Below are 15,589 nucleotides of genomic sequence, written 5' to 3' on the forward strand. Positions count from 1 at the left end.
GGCGGGCTGCAACCTCGACCGGCCGTAACCATGGCCGCACGCTGCTGCATCCATGGAGGTTTCAGGAACACACGAAGCGATATAGGTGAGGGCGGACGACCAGCGGCGAGGGCGGCGACCGACGGCGACCGACGGCGGGGGGCGACTGGCTGTGAGGAGGCGAGGCGAGGCGGTCGGCTCGTGCTGGGGCGTCAACGAGCATGAGGGGGCCCGTCCTTTTCCTGTGCGGGGGGTTGAAGAAGGAGGTGAGGAAAGGAACGAATCTGACGGTGCAGGGGGACCAGATCTGACGGCTGGGGCTGGACCGGCCCAACCGTTGGGCCGGTGCGCCGGCGCAGATCACTCGCCTAAAATAAATCCAACACCATTTCAGTTTAATTACAAGCTAAGCTGCTCTGCTGCTGGACTTCGAGAATCGCTTCAGGAAACAAATATAGCAGACTTATCAAAACTGCGTATATACAGACATACAGTAATAGTTCCAGAGATTGTCAGAAGTGTTACTCTTGCCAGTAACGTACGGTACTGCACATCGTTTAGGTACGGAGAAGATAAGAGTATGCCCACCATCATCCGTCCATCGGCCACCACTTGCTTTCTCTCTCCGACGTCAGTGCCTCTCCCGGCGCTGACGTACACGCGCAAGGATGCATGAACCTGGTCAGCTTCCACGTTGCTTCGCTCCGGCAACAGCCAATGGGGTGCGCCCTACCTCTGACTTCACCACACATATCAGACCCCACACAAGTAATTTTAATCCCTCTAGAAACGGGGGGCTTTGGCACCGGAGACGCAAGGCGCTCCCTTTCCCAATTTCCACGCCCACAAAGCGGCAAAGCGCGCACGGGTGGCTAAATATCATCAAAATAAAAATGTTCCATGTCATGACATTGACATGTAATCCTACACAGCAGAACTGGACTTTCACTGGGTTCTACTATAGTGTCAGTAATTCTCATTTTTTTTACTGAAGTAACAATCCTACTGAAGACGGAAAATGTACCATGTACCAAGGTAGGAGTATTCTTCTTGCCGAAGACGGAAATTTAGTAGTTATTCTAATAATACCACTTGAAAAGTCCACTGATCGACCGGGCCTGAATAACGGCGGGACAAATGCTTGAGACTTGAGCGCACATGCTCCAGCTTTGGGATACAAAATTTCTTCTCTCAGGAACCCTACGTAGATTAGAGTTTCTATACATGGATAGATAAATATCTCCGTTGGTTGGATCGAAGGCCAGCTGCTACCGTGGTTCCTGTTCAAGCATGCAAAGGGGCAACCTTGAATTGGTCAGCATCATGATTTCTCAACAAAACAATAAAAACATTAGAATTTGGTCAGCATCACGGGCAACTGAGCTTATAAATTCCACATCGATCTCTCCTCTCTGGTCTAAGATTCCTGCAGCGTTGGCAGGGAGTGCCAGCGGCTCAACGGGCCCGTGCCAATTTTTGGTAGTGACCCGTTAGTAGTGACTCTAAATGACCTGCATGGAAACGTGAGTACAAAATAAAAATAACCGATGTGGATGGTCGGGTACGCGTCTACCTGTGTCTCTAGCATGAAGAGCCAGTGGAGATGTGGAGGTGATGCATGGTCACCACCAGTGGTTTTTTTTTCGTATCACTACCAGTGTTGATGGGTGTAATTTACCCCATCATTTTCCAAGTTTAATTTTAATATTCTAAAGAAAATCTTATGATATCTCTTTATAATGCTTAGTAATGACAAATTACTTACAAGATCTAGATGTATAAATCTCCTTATTTTGATATTTTGTTGGAGATATGATGGATATAAGAGGAAATGGACACGATTTTGTAATTTCCTCCCAGTTTGGTGCATTTCGCATGTGATGTGTTGTTAACCGTCTCTCCAAATGGCAAGACGAGCACTGGTCCACCCGCAGTATAGGTTTGCTCGTATTGTGGTTGTACTAAGCGGGGACACCTCACTAACATCAAGACGATGATTTTCGCCCTTGTTATGAGAATAGCCAACATATGTCACAATATTAAACAAAATTAACGACATGGGGTCACCTTGCCTCAATCCCTTCTAAGTTTAGAAGTAGTGACCGATGTTATCATTAACCCTAACCCTAATCCCCCCGCCCTGAACGGAACGTAACAAGCCACTTCTTGCCTCCGTTCAGCCACAAAACCTTTCATTTGAAGAGGTTGTTGAAGAAAAAAAACACTTCCTTTGTCGTAGGCCGTTTCAAAGTCCACCTTAAAGATAACCCCGTCAAGTTTCTTAGTGTGGAGCTCTTGAATCGTCTCATGAAGGACAACCACTCCTCAGTTATATTGCGACCAGACATAAAGGCAGTTTGCGTTGGACGCACAATTGTGTGAGCAACACTGGACAATCTATTAGTGCTCACATGTAAGAAGACTTTTGACCGCGAAATATTTTTGTTACTACATCGATTTGTGATTAAACATTCCGGGGACACGGCTTAAGTCAGATTTTACAATGTGGGAGGTGACCAAATTATTTTCCGAGGCCGCCCGAATGCTTCCGCTTAAATTGTGGGATGTAAAGACGATGTTGGTTGAAACAACTAGAATATTTTCTGAAATGGAGGCAAAAGATTTGCTTCTCAGATATTAGTTAAGAGGAGGAAAGAGTTCTGTTACAAGTCCCATTACACTCCTAGTACAATTGTTCTCATTTTTTTCGTGTCAGTGGTTATCCATAATTGGACCTCGTCCTTAATGTTGTTTACAAGAACCATCGGTTGCGTGCTCTTGTGGCGAGAGATTCGAGCGTTCCTTTGATTCCAAATAGTCCAACCAATGAGCATTGTGAGAGATGACATGGCCTTTCTATTGGGGGTGCTTCAGTTGGACCGCTTGATCCACCAGTCATTGATGGATCTTTCAAGATGCCAAGTGGTAATGTCAAAGCCATCGAGATGGAGCTAATCATTTATCAAGTTCCAAAGGCGGATGGTGTAGCAACACTTGAAGGAGGGGTGCGCAGCCGACTCTTGCATTTGCTTGCATAAGGGGCAAAGATAGCAATTTGACCATACGCCTTTGGCCAAAGTATCAGTGGTTTAATACTATCTTGAGTGGCCATCCATGCAAAGAACTTGACCTTGGAAGGGGCCCAAGCGTGTTCCATAGGGAAGTAGAATGTTCCCATAAATTGCACCATCTACACGGTTGTCGTGGAGTAAACACAACTAGAAGTATTCTTCTAAACAATATCATCTTCAGCATGGGTGTCCAAGTGGAAGTCACAAAGGATGGTCCAAAGGGCTACAAATTGGCGGGTGTGCTCTTAAGGAGGAGTTGACGTTGATCTTAATTTTTGGAACCGAGGCGTCCTCATTGAGAGCCTCCTTCACCTTCCATTTTTTTCTCGTGGATGCGTTGAAGATGACAGGTGCAATCTCCTTTGGTTTCTGGTTATTGATCCAAGGTGCCTACTAGAATGGAGTTTTAGCTCCATCTTCAATGGCGATGGTGGTGCAGGCATAGAAGAGGACAGTGTCATGCTCATCACATGGGTTGGTCATGCAAACGCAAAGTTTTGATGTCTCTTTCCATCTCGTTAGGGTTTAGTCTTGGACGTGATGATATCTCTGTACATCTATATATTGGCACTGGATGCCCGTGAATATACGTGAGTTGCATCCTATTATTTCTCTACATGGCATCAGCCTAATTCAATCTAACCTACAGCCGTGAGACTGCCTACTTGCTCCTCTACATCAACGACGTCATCTTAATAGTGTGCATTACTGATCTTCTTCGATGGCTCACTAATCAAATTCGCGCTGAGTTCGCCATCAAGGAATTAGGTCCACTACACTACTTCCTCGACATCAAGGTGGTACGACGAGTGGATGGGTTCTTTCTTCACCAGCGGAAGTATGCTCATGAGTTGCTTGACCGTGTCGGGATGCTTAATTGCAAACCCGTGGCCACCCCCGCTCGATTGTTGGTGCTCTATAGTACCTGACGCTCACTCGCCCGGAGTTGCAGTACGTGGTGCAGCAGGTATGCCTTCATATGCATTCACCTCGTGATGCTCACTTGACCGCAGTAAAACGGATTCTCCGTTACATTTGGGGTACTATGGATCTTGGCCTCTCGCTCCATGCTTCAGCAGCTATGGACATCGTGAAGGAAATATGCCCTAGAGGCAATAATAAAGTTATTATTTATTTCCTTATATCATGATAAATGTTTATTATTTATGCTAGAATTGTATTAACCGGAAACATAATACATGTGTGAATACATAGACAAACAGAGTGTCACTAGTATGCCTCTACTTGACTAGCTCGTTGATCAAAGATGGTTATATTTCCTAACCATAGACATGAGTTGTCATTTGATTAACGGGATCACATCATTAGGAGAATGATGTGATTGACTTGACCCATTCCGTTAGCTTAGCACTTGATCGTTTAGTTTGTTGCTATTGCTTTCTTCATGACTTATACATGTTCCTATGACTATGAGATTATGCAACTCCCGTTTACCGGAGGAACATGCCACCAAACGTCACAACGTAACTGGGTGATTATAAAGGTGCTCTACAGGTGTCTCCGAAGGTACTTGTTGGGTTGGCGTATTTCGAGATTAGGATTTGTCACTCCGATTGTCGGAGAGGTATCTCTGGGCCCACTCGGTAATGCACATCACTATAAGCCTTGCAAGCATTGCAACTAATGAGTTAGTTGCAGGATGATGTATTACGGAACGAGTAAAGAGACTTGCCGGTAACGAGATTGAACTAGGTATTGAGATACCGACGATCGAATCTCGGGCAAGTAACATACCGATGACAAAGGGAACAATGTATGTTGTTATGCGGTCTGACCGATAAAGATCTTCGTAGAATATGTAGAAGCCAATATGGGCATCCAGGTCCCGCTATTGGTTATTGACCAGAGAGGTGTCTCGGTCATGTCTACATAGTTCTCGAACCCGTAGGGTCCGCACGCTTAACGTTCGTTGACGATATAGTATTATATGAGTTATGTATGTTGGTGACCGAATGTTGTTCGGAGTCCCGGATGAGATCACGGACATGACAAGGAGCTCCCGAATGGTCCGGAGGTAAAGATTCATATATTGGATGATATGGTTTGGCCAAGGGGTCAGGCCCATGGGGCAATAAGTCGGTGCAAAAGGAGTTTTGCGAAGGCCAGGGGGCCAAACGCCGGAGACCCTGGCGTCTGGGCCAGACGCTAAGGATTGTGGCGTTTGGTCCTGGAGTCCGAGTGGGACTCTTGCTTTTCGGGCAAAACCGACTTTGAGGAGGCTTTTGCTCCAAGTTTCGACCCCAGAGCTCAACATATAAATAGAGGGGCAGGGCTAGCACCAAAGACACATCAAGAAACACCAAGCCGTGTGCCGGCAACCCCGTCCCCTCTAGTTTATCCTCCGTCATAGTTTTTGTAGTGCTTAGGCGAAGCCCTACGGAGATTGTTCTTCACCAACACTGTCACCACGCCGTCGTGCTGCGGGAACTCATCTACTACTTCGCCCCTCTTGCTGGATCGAGAAGGCGAGGACGTCACCGAGCCGAACGTCTGCAGAACTCGAAGGTGCCGTGCTTTCGGTATTTGGATTGGTCAGATCGTGAAGACGTATGACTCCATCAACCACGTTGATATAACGGTTCCGCGAACGGTCTACGAGGGTACGTAGACAACACTCTCCCCTCTCGTTGCTATGCATCACCATGATCTTGCGTGTGCGTAGGAAATTTTTGAAATTACTACGTTCCCCAACACATCGTGGCATACTCTAATGCAGACTGCGTTGGCTGCCCCAACACACGGTGTTCCACCTCCGGTTATTGTGTCTACCTTGGACCATCACTTATCTCCTAGTTGACCAAGGGACAACCCACGATTTTTCGGTCCAGTGCTGAGGTTGAGTATCACGCGGTGGCTAACTGAAGGAAATATGCCCTAGAGGCAATAATAAAGTTATTATTTATTTCCTTATAATCATGATAAATGTTTATTATTCATGCTAGAATTGTATTAACCGGAAACATAATACATGTGTGAATACATAGACAAACAAAGTGTCACTAGTATGTCTCTACTTGACTAGCTCGTTAATCAAAGATGGTTATGTTTCCTAACCATGAACAATGAGTTGTTATTTGATTAACGAGGTCACATCATTAGTTGAATGATCTGATTGACATAACCCATTCCATTAGCTTAGCACCCGATCGTTTAGTATGTTGCTATTGCTTTCTTCATGACTTATACATGTTCCTATAACTATGAGATTATGCAACTCCCGTTTACCGGAGGAACACTTTGGGTACTACCAAACGTCACAACGTAACTGGGTGATTATAAAGGAGTACTACAGGTGTCTCCAAAGGTACATGTTGGGTTGGCGTATTTTGAGATTAGGATTTGTCACTCCGATTGTCGGAGAGGTATCTCTGGGCCCTCTCGGTAATGCACATCACATAAGCCTTGCAAGCATTACAACTAATATGTTAGTTGTGAGATGATGTATTACGGAACGAGTAAAGAGACTTGCCGGTAACGAGATTGAACTAGGTATTGGATACCAACGATCGAATCTCGGGCAAGTAACATACCGATGACAAAGGGAACAACGTATGTTGTTATGCGGTCTGACCGATAAAGATCTTCGTAGAATATGTAGGAGCCAATATGGGCATCCAGGTCCCGCTATTGGTTATTGACCGGAGACGTGTCTCGGTCATGTCTACATTGTTCTCGAACCCGTAGGGTCCGCACGCTTAAGGTTACGACGACAGTTATGTTATGAGTTTATGCATTTTGATGTACCGAAGGTTGTTCGGAGTCCCGGATGTGATCACGGACATGACGAGGAGAAATGGTCGAGACGTAAAGATTGATATATTGGAAGCCTATGTTTGGATATTGGAAGTGTTCCGGGCGAAATCGGGATTTTACCGGAGTACCGGGAAGGTTACCGGAACCCCCCCGGGAGCTAAATGGGCCATGTTGGGCCTTAGTGGAAAAGAGAAGAGGCAGCCCTACATGGGCTGTGCGCCTCCCCCTTCCCCTAGTCCTATTAGGACTAGGAGAGGTGGCCAGCCCCCTCTTTCTCTTTTCCCCCTCCGTGAATCCTATTCCAACTAGGATTGGGGGGGGGATCCTACTCCCAGAGGGAGTAGGACTCTCCTGGCGCACCCCTTGTGGCCGGCCAGCCTCCCCCCTTTGGTCCTTTATATACTGAGGTAGAGGCACCCTAGAACACACAAGTTGATCCACGTGATCTATTCCTTAGCCGTGTGCGGTGCCCCCAGCCACCATAATCCTCGATAATACTGTAGCGGAGTTTAGGCGAAGCCCTGCTGCCGTAGTGCATCAAGATCGTCACCACGCCGTCGTACTGACGGAACTCTTCCCCGACACTTTGCTGGATCGGAGTCCGGGGATCGTCATCGAGCTGAACGTGTGCTCGAACTCGGAGGTGCCGTAGTTTCGGTGCTTGATCGGTTGGATCGTGAAGACGTACGACTACTTCCTCTATGTTGCGTCAATGCTTCCACAGTTGGTCTGCATGGGTACGTAGACAACACTCTCCCATCTCGTTGCTATGCATCACATGATCTTGCGTGTGCGTAGGATTTTTTTTGAAATTACTACGAAACACAACAGTGGCATCCGAGCCTAGGTTATTTATGTTGATGTTATATGCACGAGTAGAACACAAGTGAGTTGTGGGCGATATAAGTCATACTGCCTACCAGCATGTCATACTTTGGTTCGGCGGCATTGTTGGACGAGACGACCCGGACCAACCTTACGCGTACGCTTACGCGAGACCGGTTCCCCCGACGTGCTTTGCACACAGGTGGCTTGCGGGCGACTGTCTCTCCAACTTTAGTTGAACCAAGTATGGCTACGCCCGGTCCTTGCGAAGGTTAAAACGGAGTCTATTTGACAAACTATCGTTGTGGTTTTGATGCGTAGGTGAGATTGGTTCTTGCTTAAGCCCGTAGCAGCCACGTAAAACTTGCAACAACAAAGTAGAGGACGTCTAACTTGTTTTTGCAGGGCATGTTGTGATGTGATATGGTCAAGACATGATGCTGAATTTTAATGTATGAGATGATCATGTTTTGTAACCGAGTTATCGGCAACTGGCAGGAGCCATATGGTTGTCGCTTTATTGTATGCAATGAAATCGCGATGTAATGCTTTACTTTATTACTAAGCGATAGTGATAGTCGTGGAAGCATAAGCTTGGCGAGACGACAACGATGCTACGATGGAGATCAAGGTGTCACGCCGGTGACGATGGTGATCATGACGGTGCTTCGGAGATGGAGATCACAAGCACAAGATGATGATGGCCATATCATATCACTTATATTGATTGCATGTGATGTTTATCCTTTTATGCATCTTATCTTGCTTTGATTGACGGTAGCATTATAAGATGATCTCTCACTAAATTATCAAGAAGTGTTCTCCCTGAGTTTGCACCGTTGCGAAAGTTCTTCGTGCTGAGACACCACGTGATGATCGGGTGTGATAGGTTCTACGTTCAAATACAACGGGTGCAAAACAGTTGCACACGCGGAATACTCAGGTTATACTTGACGAGCCAAGCATATACAGATATGGCCTCGGAACACGGAGACCGAAAGGTCGAGCGTGAATCATATAGCAGATATGATCAACATAACGATGTTCACCATTGAAAACTACTCCATCTCACGTGATGATCGGTTATGGTTTAGTTGATTTGGATCACGTAATCACTTAGAGGATTAGAGGGATGTCTATCTAAGTGGGAGTTCTTTAATTAATTTGATTAACTGAACTTAAATTTATCATGAAACTTAGTACCTGATTAGTATCTTGCTTGTATATGTTTGATTGTAGATAGATGGCTCGTGCTGTTGTTCCGTTGAATTTTAATGCGTTCCTTGAGAAAGCAAAGTTGAAAGATGATGGTAGCAATTACACGGACTGGGTCCGTAACTTGAGGATTATACTCATTGCTGCACAGAAGAATTACATCCTAGAAGCACCACTGGGTGCCAGGCCTGCTGCAGGAGCAACGCCGGATGTTATGAACGTCTGGCAGAGCAAAGCTGATGACTACTCGATAGTTCAGTGTGCCATGCTTTACGGCTTAGAATCGGGACTTCAACGACGTTTTGAACGTCATGGAGCATATGAGATGTTCCAGGAGTTGAAGTTAATATTTCAAGCAAATGCCCGAATTGAGAGATATGAAGTCTCCAATAAGTTTTATAGCTGCAAGATGGAGGAGAACAGTTCTGTCAGTGAGCATATACTCAAAATGTCTGGGTATAATAATCACTTGATTCAATTGGGAGTTAATCTTCCAGATGATTGCGTCATTGACAGAATTCTTCAATCACTGCCACCAAGCTACAAGAGCTTCGTGATGAACTATAATATGCAAGGGATGAACAAGACTATTCCCGAGCTCTTCGCGATGCTGAAAGCTGCAGAGGTAGAAATCAAGAAGGAGCATCAAGTGTTGATGGTCAACAAGACCACTAGTTTCAAGAAAAAGGGCAAAGGGAAGAAGAAGGGGAACTTCAAAAAGAACGGCAAGAAAGTTGCTATTCAAGAGAAGAAACCCAAACCTGGACCTAAGCCTGAAACTGAGTGCTTCTATTGCAAGCAGACTGGTCACTAGAAGCGGAACTGCCCCAAGTATTTGGCGGATAAGAAGGATGGCAAGGTGAACAAAGGTATATGTGATATACATGTTATTGATGTGTACCTTACTAATGCTCGCAGTAGCACCTGGGTATTTGATACTGGTTCTGTTGCTAATATTTGCAACTCGAAACAGGGACTACGGATTAAGCGAAGATTGGTTAAGAACGAGGTGACGATGCGCGTGGGAAACGGTTCCAAAGTCGATGTGATCGCAGTCGGCACGCTACCTCTACATCTACCTTCGGGATTAATATTAGACCTAAATAATTGTTATTTAGTGCCAGCGTTAAGCATGAACATTATATCTGGATCTTTTTTAATGCGAGACGGTTATTCATTTAAATCAGAGAATAATGGTTGTTCTATTTATATGAGTAATATATTTTATGGTCATGCACCCTTGAAGAGTGGTCTATTCTTGTTGAATCTCGATAGTAGTAACACACATATTCATAATGTTGAAGCCAAAAGATGCAGAGTTGATAATGAGAGTGCAACTTATTTGTGGCACTGCCATTTAGGTCATATCGGTGTAAAACGCATGAAGAAACTCCATACTGATGGACTTTTGGAACCACTTGATTATGAATCACTTGGTACTTGCGAACCGTGCCTCATGGGCAAGATGACCAAAACACCGTTCTCCGGTACTATGGAGAGAGCAACCGATTTGTTGGAGATCATACATACAGATGTATGTGGTCCGATGAATATTGAGGCTCGTGGCGGATATCGTTATTTTCTCACCTTCACAGATGATTTAAGCAGATATGGGTATATCTATTTAATGAAACATAAGTCTGAAACATTTGAAAAAGAATTTCAGAGTGAAGTTGAAAATCATCGTAACAAGAAAATAAAGTTTCTACGATCTGATCGTGAAGGAGAATATTTGAGTTACGAGTTTGGTGTACATTTGAAAAATTGTGGAATAGTTTCGCAACTCACGCCACCCGGAACACCTCAGCGTAATGGTGTGTCCGAACGTCGTAATCGTACTTTACTAGATATGGTGCGATCTATGATGTCTCTTACTGATTTACCGCTATCGTTTTGGGGATACGCTCTAGACAACACTCTCCCATCTCGTTGCTATGCATCACATGTTCTTGCGTGTGCGTAGGAATTTTTTTGAAATTACTACGAAACCCAACACTAACGTCTTTGCTAAATGCTCCTGGCTTCGGCAACTTCTCTCTGAGCTCTCTTGTCCTATTGACAAGGCCACCATGGTATATTCATTGGCGGAGCCAGGGGTCTTCGTTGGTATTTCATGGAATACCAATGATTTTGGCAGGAAAAATATTATATATGTATGTATTGTATATACAATATACACATCGGTCCAGCCATAGCCCACAAGTTGAAACCTGTATGCAATCCACTCCATGTGTACCTTCCTGGCCTGCTCCCCTAAATGCTTCTATGTACTCGTCATGTCAGCAACCTACTAAGAGCATCTCTAGCAGTGCCCTTATATCGCGTCGAACTGTAAAATAACCGCCAATTTTTACAGTTTTGTCCGAAAAAAGCGACCTGAACAGACACCTTAAACACCCTTGAACCTTAAATTTTTTTTGAGGGACGCGGTAAATTGCCACACACGCCCCCCACCACGACCCGCGAAAACACAGGTTCCCTCCCGCCCCATCGGTGCCCTGTATAGTGGTAAAGCAGTTGGCGGGACGGAAATTTCAGCACACGCGTGTTCCCTCCCCCATTCAGCAGCCATTCGCCACTGTCGCCGTCCGTGCACCGCTTCGCTGGCGCCCCGTATCTGCCGTGCCCAGCCGCCCTCGGGTCGCCGCCGCCTCGGATCGACCGCCGCCGAGTCGCTGCCCGCCTTGGATCCACCGGTGAGTCCTTTTCTACCCCTTCAAGTTTGATTTAGCAAACGATTTCTGTTCATGCGAGCTCCATTGCGATTTGTAGATGGATTTGAGCCCTTGCGAGGAATTTTTTCTTGAGCATTCGTCCTCGTCCGATGAATCGAACATAGAGACGTTGATCGAGAACAATTGACAACATATGGTGGTGGTGGTCCTCGCCGTGAAGGAGCTCGAGGATAGGAACAGAAGGAGACGGCAAGGATCGACTGTCGGCCGTTTTTGCATCCCTCGCAACCGCCATCTCGCAAACATGATGCTCATGCAAGACTACTTCGCGGCGTCACCTACGTATCTGCGACACCTCTTCCGGAGAAGGTATCTAATGCGCCGATCACTCTTTGTAAAAACAGTAGAAGCTTGCGAGGCCAATTCTTGATTTTTTTTACCCAAAGGAGAAACGCCGCGGGCTACTGCTAACATTAAAAGGGTATAATTTTTCCTAATGAAATATGTTAAGAATCAACTAAGGAACAAAATGAGTTATATTGTAATTTTCTTTGTTGTTTTGTAATCTTTCTTAACTTTTTGAGACTGATATTGCCACAAGGATATTTTGCTACTAATATTGATATAGGTCATTAACTCATTGATGTTGCTAGCTTATTGCACACACAAAAAAATTCTATCTTATATTTCTATTGCAAGGAATACCAAGGAGCAAATTCTTGGCTCCGCCACTGGGTATATTGCGACAACGTCTCCGCCGTCTACCTCTTCGCCAACCCCTTTCATCATCGTCGCACAAAACATATTGAGCTGGATATCCACTTTGTTCGTGAGCAGGTGGCTCTTGGTCACGTTCGAGTTTTTCACGTGCCTACCTATCAGCAGTTTGCGGATATCATGACGAAGGGGTTGCCGACGTCGGTTTTTCGAGGAGTTTTGGTCTAGTCTGTGCGTCAACGCCAATGCTTCGATTGCGCCGGGGGGAGGGGGGAGGGGGGTGTTGAGCACCCTATGTACACATACATATACATGTACTCTAATCTTTATCCGTCTCGGTTAGGGTTTAATCTTGGACGTGATGATATCTCTGTACATCTATATATTGGCACTGGATGCCCGTGAATGTAGTGAGTTGCATCCTATCATTTCTCTACACATTCAAATCATGCCATCTACTCCCTCCGTTCCAAATTACTCGTCGCAGAAATGGATGTATCTAGAACTAGAATACATCTAGATATATCCATACATGCGACAAGTAATTCGGAACGGAGGGAGTAAGTCTCAAAGCGTGCACGAACTTTGCAGTGTTAAGCACATGGAGGCCTTCACGCTTCACGCTCATAAGGCCGGCACACCATATCCCAATTACATTGCATTTCGTCCTGGTGGTCTTGTCCGAAAAAAAGGCGCACTCAAGCTTGTTGTGTTGCTAAGCATTTTATACTCCAGTTGTTTATACGTATCACTTATGAGTCTGTCTTAAGCTGAAGGTCCTGCATGTAAGATCGTTTTAAAACAGTAGAGATCCGTTAGCTGAAACTTTGCAACCCGACCCGGCATGGGATGGGCCAATCAAATTACAGTCTCTACTAAGCCCACCGGTCAAAAATACTGTTCCAGTTTGTTCACCTTAACCCAGACGCGGTTTGCTGCCCATTATATAAGACCGCCTCCTTTCGCTTCACTCACCATCATTTCTCAACTCTCCGATCACATCTCGATCTTTCCTCTACACAGACACACACACACTCGCTGCGCAATTTGTTTCTGTGACAGGGAGCTCTGCAGCGGCAAAAAATTTAGCAGCGCAGAGCGATGGAGAGCGTGGATGAAAATGGAGGAAGCCGCCTTGTGGTGACCGAGCTGGGCTACATCAAGGAGCTGGTGAGGCAGCTGGACGTCAACCTGGGAGGCTGCCCCGACCACTGCAAGCGCCTGGCCGCCCAGATCTTCGCCGTGACCGAGAGGTCCATCGGCATGATCAGGTCCGGCCACTTCGACTGCCGGAAGCGCTCCGCCGCCGGCCTCGACTCGCCGCCGTTCTCCGCGACGCCCAGCCCCCTGAGCGACGTCTCCGGCGTGCCTTTCCATGCCAACAACAAGAAGAGGTGCATACTTTATTTATGAAACTATTCGAGCTTGGCACGATTAATTAATGGATCTTTTGGTATAGATTTCTAAGGCTTGCTTTGTTCTTGGATTTGCAGGAAGACAATGGAGAAACGGAAACATCAGGTCAGGGTGAGCTCGGAGGGAGCAGGAGCGGAGACCCCAGTCGACGACGGCCACAGCTGGAGGAAGTACGGCCAGAAGGACATTCTTGGAGCCAAGCACCCAAGGTTGGTACTCTAGTAATTTTCTGTTGGTACATCCGCACATGTTTAAATTACACGAGTGGCAAGTGGCACCACAATCATCCGCTTTCGCTTTCTGTGAGGTCACGGGGATTTTTGCTTTTGGATTTGGGCACTGGTTCTTCTTCGAGGTGTTCTTTCAGTTGGTGAATGTTGCAGCCTTTCCACTGTTGCCAATTGTTCGGCATCCACTAGTCAGATAGTAGTACACCTGTTGCATCCCACTGAGCCGTTCCAGAGGAATTGTTCTGATTTTGTTTGCCGTCCCTGACCTGAGCTTTGCAACGATGCAGGGGGTACTACCGCTGCACGCACCGCAAATCCCAGGGGTGCGCGGCGACCAAGCAGGTGCAGCGCGCCGACGAGGACCCGGCGCTCTTCGACGTGATCTACCACGGCGAGCACACCTGCGTTCACAAGACGGTGGCCGCCGCGGCGGCCATGGTGCAGCCGGCGGAGGAGAACCCGGACGCTCGTAGGCATCTGCAGAACCTGAGCACGAGCCTGACAGTGAACACCGAGGGGCTCACGGCGACGACGGGTCATCAGGGCTGCGGCACCACCACGTCCTTCTGCTTCTCCTCGCAGGCGGTGAGCGCGCTGACGACGCCGCAAGAGCACTACCCGTTCTCCATGCCGTCGACGCCGGAGAACTGCTTTGGACAGGGCGCGTCGCTGTCGACGTCCCTTGAACCCTCGCCGGTAACCTCGGACTCGAACCGCTTCTCCATGAACCCGTTCCAGGCGGAGTGGAGGGCGCAGTCTGAGTACGACGAGGTGGTGTCCGCGCTCGTGGCCGCGGGGACGATGCCGGCGCTCGCCATGGAGATGGAGGAGAACGCCTTCTCGATGGACGGGTTTGAGTTCGACGTTTCTTGCTTCTTTGCATCAGACGATTGATGATGGTAAAAGAAAAGGAGAAAACTAAAAGAAAAGCAGGGAAAAAAAGGGGGACCGTAGACATTAGAGATATCGCCCGCCGAGCTCTGATTTTTGGTCAGCGGCAGAGGAAGAATAACAACAAACAAGTTCTTCATGGGTTAGTGTGGGTGTATGTGTAAGCTTTAGGAGATGAGATTAGTTCCTTTTCTTCATATTCTTTTAATTGTTTTTCTTCTAAATTCAGCTACTGGTAGTTCTCAAGAAGGTAAAAAGTGTAGTGGCAAAAACAAATTGTAACCAATGCATATTTCTCCGCCTGACTTTTTTTTGCCATCTTTTTTTATTTAAAAATGAGGCACACGGGGCACAGACGACCTGACCACAAACAATATCACAACACAATCAACGACACAACCGCCGAGAGGGAGCACCGACCAACAAAACAACATCAAACAGTCGACCACAGCGTCGAGGACATGGCAGCTCTGATTTTGCGATACTTCCGCTGTCTACTACCGCTCCTAGTACCGCTTAGGTTTTTTCTTCTATGCTTGTTTCGGTTGCCTTCTTTGCCTAAGCGGTAGTAGAGCGGATGTAGCATGGTAGTACCGCTCCCGGCGGCACTAACGGCCTCAGTTCTATGAACTTTTGTGCACTGCCCCTAGTACTACCGCTTGAGCACGGGAAGAGTGCATAACGGTTGGATTTGGGGAGGCCTATAAAAGGGGGTCTTCTTCTCCATTGCAATGTATCCTTCTACCTCGTGTTCTTCCCCCATTGTTCACCTTCTTCGAGCTTGCTATCTCTCAAT

General features: G+C 46.7%; 1 protein-coding gene across 1 annotated transcript; it reads left to right on the forward strand.

The window, feature by feature from the left end:
• Positions 1-13,241: 13,241 nt before the first annotated feature.
• Positions 13,242-15,098, forward strand: LOC119301319 (probable WRKY transcription factor 41). The gene is made up of 3 exons (XM_037578271.1): positions 13,242-13,650; positions 13,750-13,881; positions 14,190-15,098. Exons 1-3 carry the CDS (start codon positions 13,358-13,360, stop codon positions 14,794-14,796), a joined length of 1,032 nt encoding a protein of 343 aa, XP_037434168.1. The 5' UTR covers positions 13,242-13,357; the 3' UTR covers positions 14,797-15,098.
• The last annotated feature ends 491 nt before the right edge of the window (positions 15,099-15,589 follow it).

Source organism: Triticum dicoccoides, chromosome 5A, assembly GCF_002162155.2.
Source record: "Triticum dicoccoides isolate Atlit2015 ecotype Zavitan chromosome 5A, WEW_v2.0, whole genome shotgun sequence".
In the NCBI taxonomy this organism is placed as follows: domain Eukaryota; kingdom Viridiplantae; phylum Streptophyta; class Magnoliopsida; order Poales; family Poaceae; genus Triticum; species Triticum dicoccoides.

Coding starts and splice junctions, on each gene's coding strand:
- LOC119301319 (XM_037578271.1), top strand. CDS start 13,358: ATGGAGAGCGTGGATGAAAATGGAGGAAGCCGCCTTGTGGTGACCGAG. Junction 13,651..13,749: donor CATGCCAACAACAAGAAGAG/GTGCATACTTTA, acceptor TTGGATTTGCAG/GAAGACAATGGAGAAACGGA. Junction 13,882..14,189: donor CTTGGAGCCAAGCACCCAAG/GTTGGTACTCTA, acceptor GCAACGATGCAG/GGGGTACTACCGCTGCACGC.